Consider the following 17,664-nt stretch of genomic DNA (forward strand, 5'->3'; position numbering starts at 1 on the left):
TTCCAGGTTCTTGTTTACCTTGACACGCACAGGTATGATCTCTGTGCTCTACTGGTAATCTCTGTAGTGAGACTTAAGTGGGGAAGGTGACATTTAGTAGAGTCCTGTTCCCTGTTTTGCCTCTAACATGCTGTATGTGATTGTCTGAGGTCCCCTTTATGTACCTATCCACTGAAAATTGGGTTGCAACTCATTTAAAAGCCTATGGCTGTACTGTAGAGAAACCCAGAGAATAGGGGCTCTGTCTTCATACAGCCTTGCTGGTTTCAGAGGCCTCTGCTGGATCCATGAGCTGTTATGGGAATGGGTAATTTCTCCAGGTACCTAGAACATGACCAAGCCAGGTATAGCCCGTCTCTTAAAGAAATCAGTTTGACTTTGATATGTCAGATCATGTGAGGTGGGACTGACATTTTCAAAGTGGCTAGGTGTTTTTAAGGCCTCTCCCCCATGCAGTGTGTATCATCTAACACACTTAATGATTTCTCTTAGTGGAGAGTGTCCTCTGCCTAACCACCAGCTTCCAGAAAGCTGGAAGAAACTCAGTTGCTGAGGCCATAGGCATGAATTTGTTTGGAACTGCCCAAAAATGTAAAAATACTGGAGGAGGTGAAAAGAAAGGGGAACGGTGAGGAGACGGGCAGTTGCAAAAAACCCACAGTAATGGCATAAATTTCATTTCTTTATGAAACATGGAGGAAGAAGTGCAAATAATAAACATTGATTTGCAAATTGTGCTAGCATTTAGTTAGTGCTCTGTCTTTGTCCACGTAAGGCAGGAGTTGCCTAAAAGAATACATATGCTGTTCTGGTGGGGGACTAATAGCGGAGTTATGATGTGTGCTGGTTGATGCCATCCTTGAAGTTGATATTTAATATCTTTAGCTACTTAACTTTAGTGTTCTGTCCATTCCAGGATAATGGCTACGTGCATATTCATACCCCCATAATTACATCAAATGACTGTGAAGGTGCTGGGGAACTCTTTCAAATTGAGGTAAGTGGGGTTGTGTAAAGTTTGTTTTGATTTTTGCTTGCAGAGCAATTCTGGAGTTATTGAAGGTTAGAGAAGATGTTTGTCCTTACGTACTTCTGTTATTTTTTAATATAGCAGTCCCTTGCTTCAACTAATACTTTAGACAGAGTTAAACAGATGCATTACTTTTTTTTTTTTACTGCTGTTCTGTGCATTCATCAGCACCTTTTGTACTGATGAGGTTTTTCTATCCCTGATGCTATGGAAAAGTTTACAAAGAACAGCAAAGGGAGGTGGAACATCTTGGCAAATAGAAAGATGTGATCATAAGAGCCCAAGAGATGGGATGGGATATTCAGGATAGTCTGCTACATGCAAATATTTCTTAGCTTGGAAATGAGGAATATAATTCACCATGATGTAAGTCCTTAAAAGAAAGTCAGCAATACCTAAAACTTTTTTTCACCTGTGTGTGTATTCCTCCCTACAAGCTGCTCCTGTTGGAAGTGTCGGAATTCTCCCCCAATGTTGCCAAGTCTCCCCATCCATCCACCCAATTACTGCCACAATCTATCATTATGTAAAGTACTTCACGTCTTGGGTCAGTACCTCCTATGAAACTTAAATACAGTTATAACCACTAAGATCTTCCCCACAGATTTCTCATGATTCCTAGCCCCCACATCAATGAATCATAAGAAATTCCATCTGCCTTTCATACTTCTATATTTGAAATTTACTATTCTGTCTCAAACAATTACCTCCATTGCCACTTGTGCTTACTGGCTCCAGCCTTGCTGGTGAATCATCTGTAAGCCAAAGAAAAATTGTTGAGGTAGCAGTTGCTCGCTGCGGGATCACGTCTTCCACTCTCTGCACAGCCTCGTGACAAAAAGCCTCCCTGTACTGGTTCTTCAGGATCTCGAGGTCTAACCTGTGCTACTAGTGATTCCCTTCCAGACCAGTACATGTGGCTCAGCTTTTTTTCTTGCTGGGACAATAGAGTTGATTAGCTAAACTAAATTGTTCCTCTTTAATTGAGTTCCCTTAATGCTACCAAAGGTTCGTTCCAGGCTGTTGCATGCAAATTAAGATGTGAAAACAAGTGACACTTAATGATGAGAACATTATACAGTTTGCAGCTGTACAGTGTATTACGTCTTTGGTACAAATTGTATCCACTTGAAAGCTGTAAAGGATGCAGCACTACAGCGTAGGTGGCTGGTAGTAACAGAGGCACTGATGCAAATGTTGACTGAGGTGCTAAAGTGTGAGTCCGAACCTTGCGAAAACTGGATCTTAACTGAATGCATAGTTCAAGGCAAATCTCTTGCTCTCTCTCCAGTGTGATTGCTTAGGTGTAAATAATACCTGTCTTGGAGAAATGTAGTGACGGTTGTGCTTGAAGGTGTGGAGTAAGTGTTGAGTCAGATCCCATTAAATGGCCTGTGCCACAAAGAAGGGGCTTCAGAAACCCACATGCTGCTGGGAAGTGGGAAGTTCTCCCTGATTTCCTGTTTGTTCTTTGAGCACCGCTTCATTGTCTGGCCTCCTTTAGGACTTCGTTTTGTTTATGCAAAGCTCAGTTCAGAATTGGTCTTGGCTAGCAGAGATCCAAGACTACTTGCTATCCCACTGTGACCACTTCACTGGAGCAGTGACACTGTTTCTTGACAGTGAAAAGCTGGGGAAGATTAAGCCTTCCTTGGGCCATGCATGTGAAGCTGTCAGAAATAAAAATAAGGGTGTGGTATTTGCAGCAAAGCCCACAGTCTCTGTATGCTTTTAGTCAAACCAACCATCTTTGCATTCTCCATCTGCTGTATTCAGCCACTTTTAAACCAGCCCTTAATGCACTGCTCGAACAGGCCAAGGGAGAAAATAAATTCCTGTTGCTCTTGTATTTGAGCAGTAGCCAAGACTTATGGAGATGGGGATCAGTGAAATCAACCTGCAAATTAGATTCTTCAATTTAAAAAATGTGTAAATCCTGGACTTAAGGTTTTAAGACCAATCCTCTGGTTGCAACCGCAACATAAATTGGTGTCCTGTTGCTCCTGAACTTGTAGTAGTTATAATACACGGGCTGCTTACAGGTTGTTTCTTCTGCCCTTTATTTTTTTCAGCTCCCTTGGGTCGTGTATAAAACCAAAAATCTCACCAGTTTAGCTGTCCTGCTGTGGGTGGAATAAGTTGAAAACTTTGACTGAGTAGCCTTTAGGATGCAAGTAGAAGCTGCTTTTGCACCTACTGTGAACCCTCGCCTTTTAATAGCTGACTTCTCCTGACTGGCACAATTTTAATCCTCTGACTAATGTCTGGTGGCTGCTCAGGCCCATGCATTCTTTGGAGATTGTGGAAAGTGAAGCGAGTAGGAGTCTGTTTTTACATGAGACTTGAAGAGATGGAGAAAAAAGTCGAGTTAGAAGGAAAAGGCTTTTTGAAGGCGTATGATCTTTATTTCTAGACCTCTTAATCCTGTAGGATTTGTGTTTGTTTATATGTCCAGCTTCCTCATTATCTTTGTTTGGTTTTGGGCATACTGATTAGTCTGTACATAGCTTTGGCTGGGGTGTTCTCATACTAGGACTTGGGATGGAGGAGAATCCCTTCCCTTTCTGCTGGGTAAATCAGTTCAGCCAAATATTTTTAAAATGAAGTACTGTAACAGTGAATAGAGGGTGGTAAGCAGAGGAGATCTTAAAAAATAAATAAATCACAAGACAGTAAGAACTCCAGAGAGTCTCCACTTGAGATTTTCTACACCTGAAAAGTATAGGTTTGAGAAGTTTGAGGAGAAACTGCCAGAAGTGTGAGAACAGCCAGGCAGACCCTAACCCATGTGGAGAACATCAGCAACACCAGCTTGTGGATTTCTGCACCTGGTTGGAACCCTGGAGTAGGGGAAGCCTCTTGCTTATGCTGCCACCTTTAAAGTAAACTTACTGAAAACACCAGAAGAGTTTTGAATATTGAAAGCTGGGTTTTAGTAGAATGTAAAGTAGGACGAGGTAATTTTTGAAATACGGAGAACACAGATCAGCAGGGTGAGACTGCCCTTTTTATTTTAATTTAATCTGAGAATAATTCCTCTGTACCAGCACTCTCGGCACCTCAGGGCAGATCCTTTCCTCGCATTTTTCTTCTGAAGTCTAAAATTCTTAGCAGCTTTGTATGCTATAAGAAACTCTACTCAGTTCCCTTCTGGGGCTGCTTCCTAGGAAATCTGCCCTTGTTTTGTGTTTGTGACCCGGCTGCATGTCTGTTCCCTGCTATTTTCCGTAGCCTCTTGCTCTGTCTGCAGTGTTGAAGGCTCCCTGCTTTCTGGGTCTCTTGCTCTGCCTTTTCCACTTTGCTCCTTGGAAAGTTTCCTTGTTTGACTGTCCTCAGCTGGTGTGGAGAGGAGGCCCTGGACAGCCACTTTCCCTGCTGTCCAGCTGCAGCCTTTTAAAAGAGCTCAGCATGCAGTGAGTTACAAAGCACAACATCTGTATTGGCATTCACAGCTCTTTAAAGTAGATCTCACATGCATTTTGTGTTGCCTGGGGCCTTATTCCTTCCTGGGGACCTTGCTCTGTGTTTGAGTGCTGCATTCTACCTGTTGCCCCCAGCGGAGTTGTGTGTTCTGTATCAGGCTTGTCTCTTCCTACGTGCGTACCTCAGTGTATCTGGTGTTGTCTGACAACCCAGCGTCTGGATCAGGCTATTTCATTATTATTTGACTATAAACCCAAAAAAACATCCAGGTATTGTTCTTCTCTAAAATATATCCAGACATTGTATGGTGGTTGGCTTTTTGGATTTTTCTCCCCACCTGCTCACAGGAGTGAATGCAACTTTCTAGATACCTGAAGGGTGCAAGTTCATGGCTGTGCCCACTGTAGTGCCAGAAATATGTGCCTGCTGCTGAAGATGCAGAAACTAACTCCTACCATTCCTTTGATACTGCTGAAAAATAGCCTTGTTAGCACCAAGGAAGGCTGGGATCTGCTGGGGAGAATCACAGTTAAGTGCCACAGTATTAGTGTCTGTCAGGTGTTCTCCCCTTAGAGATGCATCGCAGTATGGGAAGCAGCCAGTCCCTGGGAGACTGGGACTTCAGAGAGGTGCTCAGCAGGATCAGGATAAGCTGGAACTGCGCTGAGGGAGGGCTTGCTCTTGCCTTTTCTAGCTCTCCCAGTTTCTGCTCGTCTCTACCTGGTTCATCTCTGCCTGTAATTCCAGTCCGTATAATATGAGATGTTTGTCTCACCAGAACCAGCTGCTATTGCCCAATGCAAGTCCAGCTGATCAGAATTAGGACTGGAGTTGCAAGGAGGACTTCTTGGAAGTCTAAGAAGGAAAACCTGATCATGTTTGTAATGGGACATCATGGAAGACAGGTCTGGATTAAAGATGCAGTGCTGTGAAGCTTCAGCAGTGTGGTGTTGTGGGCCTGGGCTATGAGCTTTTCAAGTCGTCTCTGATCCCTTTGTGCATTTGGCTTGCATAGCGTGAAAGACAGAATCAAACGGTTTATACTCTCCTGAAGCTAATTGCCTCAAGTAAAAGTTAATACAAGACTGACATCAAAGGGAATAATTTTAAATTAAATCATTAGACATTTGAGGAGATGGAGAACAAAACAGGTACTAAATCCAGTTGTTCTCGTATTTAGAATGAGAATAAAAAGCCTTTGATGATGATGTCAAATCCTAGTATGTTTATAGCACGTTTACTCTGAGACACCAAGATGTTGCATACTGATTCCCCCTCCCTTTTTTCCCCATTGTAATTTGGGTAGCTTTTGACTAGGGAAGGGAGAGAACTTGAAAGCAAACACATTAGTCCCCCCATATCTTTTATCAATTAGGTATTTCGGGGTTGGGAAGTGGGAGGAAAGTCCATCTAATTGAAATAAAAGCACCACAATGTTGTCACTTTATTTTGCTAGTCATGGACATGAAAAATGATCTCGCTCAGTGTCAGCAGTGAAGGGATAGCATCACCTACTATTTATTATTTGTCTTCTGGTGACTTGTTGTTGTTTACAGTAAAGAAGCAAGCTTCATCTAAAAGGCTGAGCCTAAATCTGGGGCACAGGCTCTTGAAAACATTGGCCTGATCCTGTGCTTGAATGTGTAAAGTGGAGTTAACCAACTCCAACAAGTGGGTTAGTCAGTATTTGTATGTGTGAATTTGCTAATTACGGGATACCCCCTTGCTGAAGGGGTCCCTTCTGAAGGAAAAGGGAGGCATTTCATTTTCCCTGCATAGTAAGTGGATTGACTTTTGCAGCTCACAACACCCATTCATCAAGCTTTGTGTCTCAAAATGAGGGAGAGGAAGTGGGCAGCTAAGGAGAGGCGAGGCGATAGGATGGTGTTGGGGGAGTAGAATTTTATCTAAATATTGCAATGTTCATTCTTCAGCTTCTGTTGGAACCCATCCAGGAGTTGCCCACCATGCAGGCAGGCATCTCAGGATCTCAGTGGCCTCTGAAAGTGGCTGCAGGTTTTTCTAAGTCCAGTTGAGCTGCAGATTTTCTCACACTCTTCCTCCAGTCGCTTACTGTTGTGTCTATTTTCCCTTTGTCTCCCTGAGATTACATCTGATTTGGAGAATTAAAAATGACACAAAGTCATTATAAATAAACCCAGCCCCAGCTCCTGGAGACAGCTGTATCCTGTTTGTGGATTTGGGGGGGGAGTGTTGAGATTTCATGGCTGATTTCTTCTGTTCTTTTCCTGCTTCCAGTCTGTTTCTTTCTCATTGTTTAGAAGTCGCATCCTACAGGATTAGGTAGGATTTTTTCACTAGTGGAACAAGGAATGTAGCTGAACTACGGTTGCACTAGGAGAAACGGGAGTGGTACGTGGCTCTTCTCTTTAGTGTTCTGGCCATGTCTCTGAGGCTGTTATGTGGATGTTTGTATGTTTATTAATATCCTTATTGTTTCTGAGCAGTTTTGGGTTTATTTGAAGAAAACAATAGGGGCCTGCTTCTGCAACCTTGGGTGGTGTTGTTTGGGTTCTTGAGAACTGCAAACCCCATGAAACAAAGGAAGCAGTCCTGGGGTTACAGCCACAAATTGTCATATCTCCATTGATCTCTGGAGCGAGGCAAGCTTGCTCTTTTCTTTATGGTGATGCTGTGAAGAGATAAAACTGCCTTGTGATAAAACTGCCAGCTTTTTGAGAACAAAAGCAACACCTCCCAGATCATTGAGAAAAATGGCAGGTTGTAGAATATCAAAGGGTGGCAAACAAGCCTGAGCCTAGTAACTTCCCTGTGACAAAGCGAGGTGGGGAGCAGGGTGGCTGGAGGCAGTGGCATACTTAGCTGAGCTAGCAACGCTTAGCATAACTCCTAGGAACTACACTTCGAAAAGTGGGTATTTCAGACTTATCTTGGAAGAAAGCATTGGTTTGGAAGTGAATGTAGATCAGCCAAACCTCAGATTAGCTTGGAAGCTTCCTTCTGTCTTTCTCGTGAACCTTTGACTCCTCCAAAGCTTAGGGGTGATACTGAAATACAGAAAATGCTGAAACAATCTCATTTGTCTTCATGGTTTTTTAAAAGTCTCAGAATTGTGACCTCTAGAGATCGTCTAATCCATGTCTCTGGGCTCAAACAGGGTCGGCTAGAGCAGGTTGCCCAGGACTCTGCAGTTTTTAATATCTCCCCAGATGGAGACTTTGCAGCCTCAGTCAGCAACCTGTTCTAGTGTTTGACCACCCTCTTGGTAAATAGAAGTTTATTCTTGTATTCAGGTGAAATTTCATGTGTCTTTTTTTAATATCTGTGCCGTTGCTCATCTCAGCAAGCACAGCTGAGACGAGTCTGCTTCCTTCTTCGTTCCCTTCCATCAGGTATTTATACCCATGGATAAGATCCCCCTGAGCCACCTCTTCTCCACTCTGAACAGTCCCAGCGTTCTCAACTTCTCTTCACGTGAAAGATTCCATTAATCACCTTTGTGGCCCTTTGTTGGTCTCACTCCAGTACGTCCACGTCTCTTTTGTACCGGAGTGGTGAGCACTTCGCCCAGCCATCTTTGTGAGCCACCAGTGCTGTGCAGAGGGGAGGGATCCCCTCAGCCTGCTGGCAGTGCTCTGCCTCATGCAGGCTGGTGACTTTCTTTGGTCAGCTTGGTGTCTGCCAGGGAAATGGTGAAGCATAGTCTTTATGCTCAAATAACTTCTAAAGTGCTCAGCATAAGGGTCTTCTAATTTTTCCTTTGTGCCTGTAAATTAAAAAGAAAAAATATACCATCACTTTAATAGGGATTTTTTTAGACCATTTTTCATAATGAAACACTGAACTTGCTAAATTTTCCATTACTCATAGTTTTTTATGCTTAAAATATCTGGTGACTTGAAAAAAAAAATACACAAAAGCTGAAATGAAACGTAGTTTGGTTTTAAGTGCCTGTATAATGTGTAAATGGTGATGTTTCCAACTCCATATTGTTTCAGTTCTGCTTTTTTTGAAGACTGAATAACAAGTTGTAGGGTATTGCATTCCTTTTTTTTTTTTCTGATCACTGTTGGTCTTTTTGCAATGGAAACAAATTCATTTTTTGTGTGAAAAGGAAATAGCACTGGTTTTAAGTCTGCTAAAAGTGTGTGTACCTGACATGGAAAATACTCCTCCATTTTTCTCATCAGACTTGAAATTGAATTTTGAAGGCAATGCTGTGTGAAGCTTCTGACTTCCAAATGATATTCTTCCCTTCTGCCGCTCACTGTTCATCTTGGTAGGAAAGAGAAAAATCAATACTTACAGTTGGAGACTGGGTTTATAGACTGGCATTTAACGAGAGGAAATGGCCTCAAGCTGCATCAGGGGAGGTTTAGGATGGATATGAGGAAAAATGTCTTCCCTGCAAGAGTGGTCAGGCACTGGCACAGGCTGCCCAGAGAGGTGGGGGAGTCACCGTCGCTGGAGGTATTTAAAAGACGTGTAGATGTGGCACTTTGGGGCATGGTTTAGGGGGCCTGGGGGTGTTGGGTTGACGGTTGGACTTGATCCTAGAGGACTTTTCCAACCTTAATGATTCTGTGATTCTATGATCTTTCCTTTGTATGTTGCTGGGCAAAACGTTCCTCAACAGATGTTCCAGACAGATTTTCATTTTTGTATGTCTGCATTTCCCAGAAACATGGGATGTGGTTTCTCCACCTGCTCCCAAACTTGTAGGTAGACGAGCCCTTAGCTGTATTCATGTTACTATACTGGGGAGCCAAAAATCAGGGGCTACTCTAGAAAACCTGCACTTCTACCTCTCTTTTTCTTAGACTTGCTTGTAGAATGGTGAATATGTTCTTCCCGACATTTCATTTTATGTTTTGTTACCTCCTTCCTTTCTACAATGTCATTCCTAATTCAGCTCATGGATGTTTAAACATGTAAGTTACACAATTCTTTTCCTTGAGTAAAATTTAGAGCTCCTGACATACCCACGTACAAAGGCAAGAGGTGAGAAGTGAAGAGCCACATATTCTTTTAGCTTTGTATGAACTCTGTGCTGCCCGCAAAGTTCTGGGCAGTCAAACTCCACAAAGCTGTGTCATTTTTAACAAGTTACTTCCCTCTCAGCTGAACTGATAAAACTAATTGCTGGGGATCCAATTTACAATCCCTGTTAGTTTGAGAAATGTCTGAAAGAATTGCATATCCTTCCTCCGTGCTGGCATGTCCAAGCTTTGCTGGTGACACTGGGGGTACGTCCTGCTGTTCACAAACTTGTTCTGATACCTATAACCCATACCCTTGTAAGTCACTGAAAGTGGCGGTGGGAGCCATGGTGTTTCTCACGTAAAGTATGGCTTTTCACTACAGATACATTATTTGCATCAGACCCCTAGAAAGAGAAGTTGCCAGGAATGCTTTATCTTGAGGGTTTTTTTTCTTTATGTGTTTTGCTTTAATAGGTTTTAGAGCCCGTCAGCAGTCTGAGCAAAGGTGGGGAGCATTGTAGTATGACTTACTACACTGTTGGATTCCATCTCGGCAGTGTTTGGGTTAAATCTCATGGAATTTCTTAAGAGTAAAAAGGGAAAATAAGCTGGGAGCTGTGATTTTTAGTCAAACACCAAGAGTCTAACTTCTTGCTCATATTTTGACTTACAGACATCAAATGAGGCAAGGGAATCTGCGGAGAAGACACATTTCTTCAATGTGCCTGCCTTCCTGACGGTTTCTGGCCAGCTCCATTTGGAAGCGATGGCGGGGTGAGCAAAACGAGAAGTTTTTGGTTTGGTCTGTGGGATCTTCTCAGTCAGTAATTTTGCCCCATTGGTATCCATTAGGTATCTGCCATGTGTGCCAGAAACTAGTTGAGTATCAGTGACTGGATGATGGTGTGAGAGGCCAGCCTAGGCAGGGGAAAATTAGAATGCTTTTTAATTCTGGTCTATGAACTAGTTTTAAATACTAGGAGTCTCCTTCTGCTTGCCATGGATTGGGAATATTGGATGGAGACATAATCTTCATGGGAATGACTGTAAGGTTGTTGCTTATAACTGTAATACCTTAAGAGTCTTTTGTCATTCATATCTGGCATGTCTCAGCAAGAAAACCTTTTCCATATTAGCTATCTCATTCCTTTTCTTTTTTACTCCTTTTTCCCCAAGCTTCCTTTTTCTGTCTCATTCAGTCTTCCTGTGGTGTTTCTTCCTTCTGCCAATTCTCACTTCTCTTGTTTCACGGCTTTCACACTTGGTGCTTTGTTCATTCTAGCCACTAAAGTGATCACAGTCAAATATTTAATACTGACTTTGATTAAAAAAAAAAAAAATCCGTAAGCTTTTAATGTGAATATTTCACTGAGATTGTTAGGGGTGAAAGTGTCAGTCTGTCAGATGATTCCTTTTGATTAGGGGGTTTGGTCCTCATCTATGCTGAACTTTCCCAGTAAATTAACTAAATTACTACGTTAAACAGATGGAGTCAAATCGGAACAATCCTTTATTTGAAGTCACAGCTTTCTGGGCACTTGCAGTGTGGATTCTCCTCGGATGTGGTGCTTCAGCCAAATTACTGCCTGCCAACTGAATGCTGATAAAGCCTGTCAGAAACCAGGTCTCAGGCAGGTAGCACTGCAATTGTTTGCCACTTGCCAAGGGGGGCCGTCATGCACTTACAGTGATTTAAAATGGCTTCTTTAAAGGTGATTAGTTACTGTCCAGTGCAAACCTCCTGAAGATGAGAGGGATACAACCCTAGCTTTAGAAAATGTAACCTTGGAAGATCTGCTTTTTCATGTGGAGGTTTTAATGAGTATTTCTAATAGTCTACGTATTTACTGTCCATGCCTCATATCCAATGTTGAGAGCCAAATAAGAAATGTTGAGCTGGGGTTTTGTTTAATCACCATTGCACAGTCTAATTGGCTGCTGCTAAATAGCTGCAGTCAAATTGTTCAAAGGGCAAGTTTTGCCTATAAATCAAAAGGTATAAATTTCTTCAGAAAGCTTTTTTCTGCCTGGTTTGTTATCTCTGAGAGACAGTGTATCTTCTCAGACCACCTAGGCGGCTGTGGGCTGCTGAAATAGTCAGGCTAAAGGCTCTCGATGGACAGGATGTTTCTCGTGTGGTGCCCTGGCTGCTGTGACAGAAGCACAGGTCACTTGGCAGCCAAAAGCTGATGCGTCATCTCAGACATTAGCTGGTGAATGTTAATGAGGAAGAGGCTTGTTTAACTGTAGGGGTGGTGGAGTTTTTGTGTCCCTGAAAGAAGATGGGGTGACATGCGATTGTACGTGTTAGACTTAATTGACCATCATACGTTGTGACCTTTATTGAAAGACGTAATTCTACAAATCAAATAAGTCCAAAGAAAAAGTACGGATTGTAATGATTAACTTGAAATACAATCTCACTCTCTTACATCAGTCTGTTTCCTTTAAATAGTACACAGCCTGCTCAGGGATGGAGCAGAAGGCTAAACTGGGCAGGTGCAAGACCTGTCTGCTCAACACTTTTTCCACTGATGTCACTCAGGTGCACCTTGCTCCCTAAGGATGGGTAAAAAAATCAATGCTCTTCAGCATGCAGTACACAATATTACAGCTTTGTGTTCCTATTTTACGGTAGCATGTTGTTCTTACAGACATTTTTAAATGGATGCGGTGCCATCTAAATTTAGATAAGCTGTGTTTAATCATAATGGGGCGTATCTGTTCTGTGAACCTGCTCCTTTTATTTTTATTTTATTTAAGCACACTGAGTTCGAGGCCTACAGCTCAAGTGGTATTGAATCCCTTCAGTCTTCATAGATCAAGCTCTTCTGGATGCTGAAGCATCGTAATGATACATTGCAGTATTAACCCTCTAGATGCCGTGAAACCCTTTAGATACTCTGAAGGTTTTAGTTGTGATTATCAAGTTGGGTCTTACTCTGAGTGGGACTCCTACAGGATCAAAGAATGTACATGCATAATAGTAACCAGAGCTGCTTAGCAAATGAATGTGTTGCGATGATCCTTTCAGAGTAGGGAAGAAATGGAAGTCCCCTCCCCAAAGCGGAAATGTTCTGGTCTTCCCAATAAACAAAGCAGCCAAAAACAGTGAAGACTGAAGTGTTTTGGATTTGATCCTGTGAAATTTACCCTTTGTTTTAGCCAGACTAAATTTTTCATGCCCAGAAAAGAAACTATTGTTCAAAAAATTCCCTTTACCTTAAATAATATGTTGACTCACTGCAGTCTTAAGGCTTTCAGGAACAACTGGTGCCTAAGAATTTGTGGGAGGAAACCAAGGTAGAAATGATTGGGAGACCCTTCCCCATCCGATCTTGGCCCGTATCCTGTTGTGACTTGCTGGGGGATGTGAGAGGGCAGAGGCAGATCCTGCAGAAGTCCATTGGAAACCAAGGGTGGAGCAGGATAGGTATGAGAGGCAGGGAGGAATTTCTCCATGGGGTTTATGTACTAGGGAACAGAAAGTCAACTAGGCAGCCGTGCCTGTTTGGAGTTAGCTTTTAGCTTTACAGAGGTCGTGAGCAACCTCCAAGCTGTGGTTGGAAAAATTTAGGCAGGAGAGGTGTAGAGAAGGCTTACCACATGTGTCTGGAACTAAGTATTCTGCTGCCCTTGCTGAGAGTTCATCTGCGGCCCATGAGGCATCATCTGAATACCTGTGCCTGTGTGTTGTCCTGGGCTCAGGGTTCCATTTTACAGCAGGGCTGCTTGGTGCTATTCCTGATTACAGGAGAGAACAGTGAGCCACTTATTGGTGAGGGTTTAACCTTTTTCTTTGAGGGAAAGTGGGAAGAGAGGTGTTCCTGCATTTATTGACTTACTGCTGTGCTGCGTATACTTGTTATTGAAGGCAAGGTCAGAGAAGTTCATCTTGTTTCTCCGTGTGACACGGCCTAGTTGGCACAACTTCTAACTTCATTGTAGTTCATCTTTGCAGTGACGGCGTCTAGGTTGACTGCTCAGCGTGCCTGAATCACTGTCAGCTGCTGTAAATCTATAGGCTCTTTAAGGTCTCCAGAAAAGTCTTTATTCAGTAATACAGCTCTCCGCTTCAGCCTTCTCAGTCTTGGATGAGTCAGTAACCAGTGTATGCGGTAGCAGTTTGTAGGACTGTGTGTGTCCCGATAACTGGTTTTAAATGTCATTGGTTTGCTGTGAAGCCCTCGTGGTATTTCCTTGCCCCATGATCCCCCAGTGAGGATAAAGGCCCCTTTGGGAACCTGAACTAGGCTGGAGGGTCTGTGATAGCTGAAGATGATTCAGAGGCACACTGGAGACAGCGAAAACCAATTGTTGCCAAGAAGTACAGCTCACTGGCTGTGTTCGCTCATATTTTTTTTCCTTCCTTTCACCTGTCTGAGCTTCCCAGAAGCTCTACCTGCTCCTCTCCTTTCAGCCCCTCTTGCTAATAGTTTATATCATTGTTTTGCATTGATTTTCCTTGAACCATGTTTCATCCCAGGCACTGTCTGTTCTACCTTTTGCATCATGAACTTAACTAAAACTACTTTTCCTAAAAGCTCTGGGGGCTATCCCCTCCCTAAATCGCAGAATAAGTTCTCTCCTCATTCCTTGCTCTCCCTAGCTCTGTTTTCTCTTACCAGACCTTCAGTAGGTTTCTTCTCTCTTGTCTCACGTTCTCTTGAAGTTCTCTGCAAATGGGTAAAAGGCTCAGGGGCAACCTAATAGCAGCCTGCAAGGAGGTTATCAAGAAGACAAACCCACTCTCTGCAATGGTGAACAACAAGAGGACAAGAGACAATGGGGATAAATTGAAACAAGCGAGGTTCTGAGTGGATATAGGGGAAAAAATTCACAGAGATCGGTCAAGCATTGGGGAAGAATACTGAGAGAGACTGTGAGCTCTTCATCCTTAGAGGTTTTCAAGACCCAGCTAGATAAAGCCTTGAGCAACCTGGTCTGGACTTCTCACGGACCCTGCTTTGAGCAGAAGACTGGACCAGCGACCTCCTGAGGTCCCTTCCAGCCTAAGTTACTCCATCCTAAGTTTATCCTTGGCTTCATTCTCATTTTCCTCTCCACCAATCTCATCCACAAGACCATCTTGGTGAATCTTCTCTCTGGTTTGCTTTCAGTTCAGCATCTCTCCCCAGGACCTGTATTTTTCTGCCTTAAAAACTCAGCCTTTCATACTGACATCTGCCTGTTAATGTCTAGCTATCAAACTTGGTTTAGTTGAAACATAATCCCACTCCCCTCTCCTCAAGCACATCACCTTGATTTCTAAACCATCATGGATTTTGCCAGTGTTCTGCCTATTCCAGACATTCTCCACAATCTTGCAACTGGTTTTTCTGGTTGCAGAGAGGCTCAAAAAAACTCTGTCATCCAGACCATTTTAGCTGTATCTGCCTGAGTTTGTAGAGAGCTGAAAGCAGTGAATTTCCTGCTGATTTCCAAAGATACTGAAGTCACACTGATTTCACTTTTAAAGTGCCAGTACTTCACTGCTTTTCAAAGCATGGATGAGATGGAGACAGAGTGCTGCCATTTTGGGTCGGTGTTCAAGAAAACACTGCAGAGCTGAAGAGAGATGTGTTTGGGGCCACCTTCCATAAAAGAGTCTTCGTTTTCAGCAGTCTGGCAAATGCAGCCTTAAAATTTCATTCCAAAATTACTTGCTAATGATGGAACAGATTGCATTGTCTTCAAGCAAATATTTGTTCTACATTGTACAATTTTAAATACTTTTAAATGCAGCTGCAGTAACGATGTCCACTTGTATAACATTCCTGTTGCTAAGAATTAACAAAAATAAGTGTAATTATTTATCTTGGATGCCTGAAAAAAATCTCTGACATTTCTTGCGCAACATTTGTTTGAGTCTGACTCACAAACAGACTCTTATAATTAGCACACTAACTTCCATTAATTAGGCTGACACTTAATTGGAGCTATAAAAAGCAACCTTGACATGTCTGGTTTTAATCAATTACCACAGACTTCAGTCTGGTTCATGACTGCTGCAGTGATTGTTAATGACTTTGTGTTACTGGGAGACTCAATGCATGAACTTTGGTGCAACGGCGAGCCTAGGGTTGCTTGGCTGGTTGGAGCTTTACGCTCCACATGGATATGCTGTTGGTCCTTTCTCCCTTCCCACTTTTTGGGGAGGGGAGGCAGGTAATTCCCTTGCAAGAAGCATGGTGACTGTGCTGAGAGTAACTGCAGTTCAGCCATGTCCCTGACAGCTGTGCGTGACAGGCTGAATGCAATTCCAGCAGCGTTTTGGACTACCTGCTCTTAATATTTTGTCTCCTGACTATAAAAATCATGTGCAGGTAGCAACAGAAGAGCAGGTTTTACACTTACCTGGTGAAAGGTGTCATCAGCTGAAATTCTTGGCAGTCCTTTTACAAGTAAGCTGAGATAAACCGTTCTGTTTGTCTTGAATCCACCACATGGACCTTTCTCCTTCTCTGAACATCGTGCTATCCCTGTCTGAAACAGTAGAAGGTGTTGTACGATGCGTGTCAGAAGATCACAGCATCCAGGTTTGTGTAGGGCCTTGCAGCTCAGCTTCATGCGTGTGCCCAGACAAAACGGTGAGAGGTGCAGGGGGTTAAGAAACTGTGGCTTTGTGAGTTACAATAGGGCTGTTATAACCCTCTGCCTGTGTGTTTCCCCCATACCATAGTAGCCACATTCATGGTGGCTTCTGTGAACTTGTTTTACTTTATCAGTGAGGCAAGCAAGAAGCCTGTGGGCAGCCTGTTACTGCAGCTCAGCTGACTGTCAGCGGCTTACGACACCATGCCAAACTTGATTGCTTACGAGGCTGTTCAGGCTGCAGCTCCTGCTTCTCAGGGAGCCACCATGCCCCAAGAATTGGCTCCGGTATGAGGTGTTAGGGCAGGCAGCTCCATCCCTGTTTGCTCCCACAGCCTTCCTTAAAAACCCAATACTGTGTGCCCTGAATTTCTTCAAGGGTTTGCTGCCACTGTGCTGGAGTAGAATATCGCTATAGATACATGTCATAGTCAGCTGGAACGTGTTGCATTTAATATAGCTTTTAGTGATTTTTGTTTTAGTACAGTTATTTACTTTCTTTAGTTCCTGTAGAATTTGAGGCCTTGCAAAGTATAAATAGTTACACCCAAACTTTGAAATGTGGCCTTAACCATGACTCCCTTTGTGCAGTAATGCACCCGCTGATGCACTTTCTTGCTGCGATTCGTATCTGCAGGGTTCATAGAACACGTGTCCGTCTGAAGAAAAAAATAATTGATTAAAAAAAGAAGTCCTTTTCATAGCTACTATAATGCAGTTTATGGAGAACATGTGTTTTTTCCACTCTGAAAGGAAAAAGATTTAACACAGTTGCTCTCCCCTCCCCATGTTGGTAATGTATTTTTGTGGCTTAGAGTAGGAGTCACTGGAATGATTAAGTTTTCAAAGAGATCTTTGCTCCCTGTTTTATTTAAATATTTGAAATGTTTTATATCGCTCCTTTGTAGAAGATCTCTGTTAGCCAGGGCATGGGAAATGGTTATTTGAATAAACGTGTAACTACTCTGGTGGCTTTCATCAGCCCAGCTGGAGTTATCATTGCTAATTGGTCGTTTTATTGACTTTAATTAGAAATAATAATATCAAAACTAGGACAAAACAGGACTCCACTGAGAATAAACTACAAAAGTGTTGCATGAAAGGGCGGGGGACCCAGGCTGATGAGTTCTTTGAGCTTTGTGTGGCTCTGCATAACTCTGTTTCCTTTGTGTCTTTATTTTCCCCTATTCTGCCATCTGTAAACACAGAATACAGTGTCTAGGTGTGCTGTGAGGCTTAATAAACAAAGTGTGGGGTACTTTGCCAGATCATTAGCGTATATGGGTCATGTTGTTAATTACTCAAGTGTGCCTGAATTGTCTCCAAGCAGAGGTGGGTGACCTGCGGAGGATCCTTGTCCCGTCTTCTTTCTCGCTGCTGAAGCAGGAGCAGAGGATGGGTCAGGGGAGAGCCAGTCCCGGAGCGTGGCAGGAGGGTGCTGCTGCGCAGGCAGCCCTGTAGGCATGGCAGGACTCTGCCCTTCCGAGGCTGCAGTGAGGGGAAACTGCTGTGTTGCTTCAGTCTGACTGGCTGGGGCGGGGAGGGGGGAAGTTTGGCACTTCCCAGTCCCTGTCTGGGAACTTAGACAGCATTTTTTCTTTTAATTTATGTATTTATTTTTGGCTGCTTACAAAAGGAAGTACAGTCCCATCT

The 17,664-nt window shown here is 43.1% G+C and overlaps 1 protein-coding gene across 2 annotated transcripts in view; it reads left to right on the forward strand.

Annotated features, from left to right (window-relative positions):
* The window catches only part of NARS2 (asparaginyl-tRNA synthetase 2, mitochondrial), a 54,678-nt gene that overhangs the window by 8,586 nt on the left and 28,428 nt on the right, over positions 1-17,664 (forward strand). For both annotated transcript variants that reach the window (XM_064441481.1, XM_064441480.1), the window contains exons 5-6: positions 917-997; positions 10,091-10,191. In XM_064441481.1, coding sequence (XP_064297551.1) covers positions 917-997; positions 10,091-10,191 — 182 coding nt within the window. The remainder of the gene's footprint in view (positions 1-916; positions 998-10,090; positions 10,192-17,664) is intronic.

The sequence above is a fragment of the Phalacrocorax carbo genome, chromosome 1 (genome assembly GCF_963921805.1).
Source record: "Phalacrocorax carbo chromosome 1, bPhaCar2.1, whole genome shotgun sequence".
Lineage (NCBI taxonomy): Eukaryota > Metazoa > Chordata > Aves > Suliformes > Phalacrocoracidae > Phalacrocorax > Phalacrocorax carbo.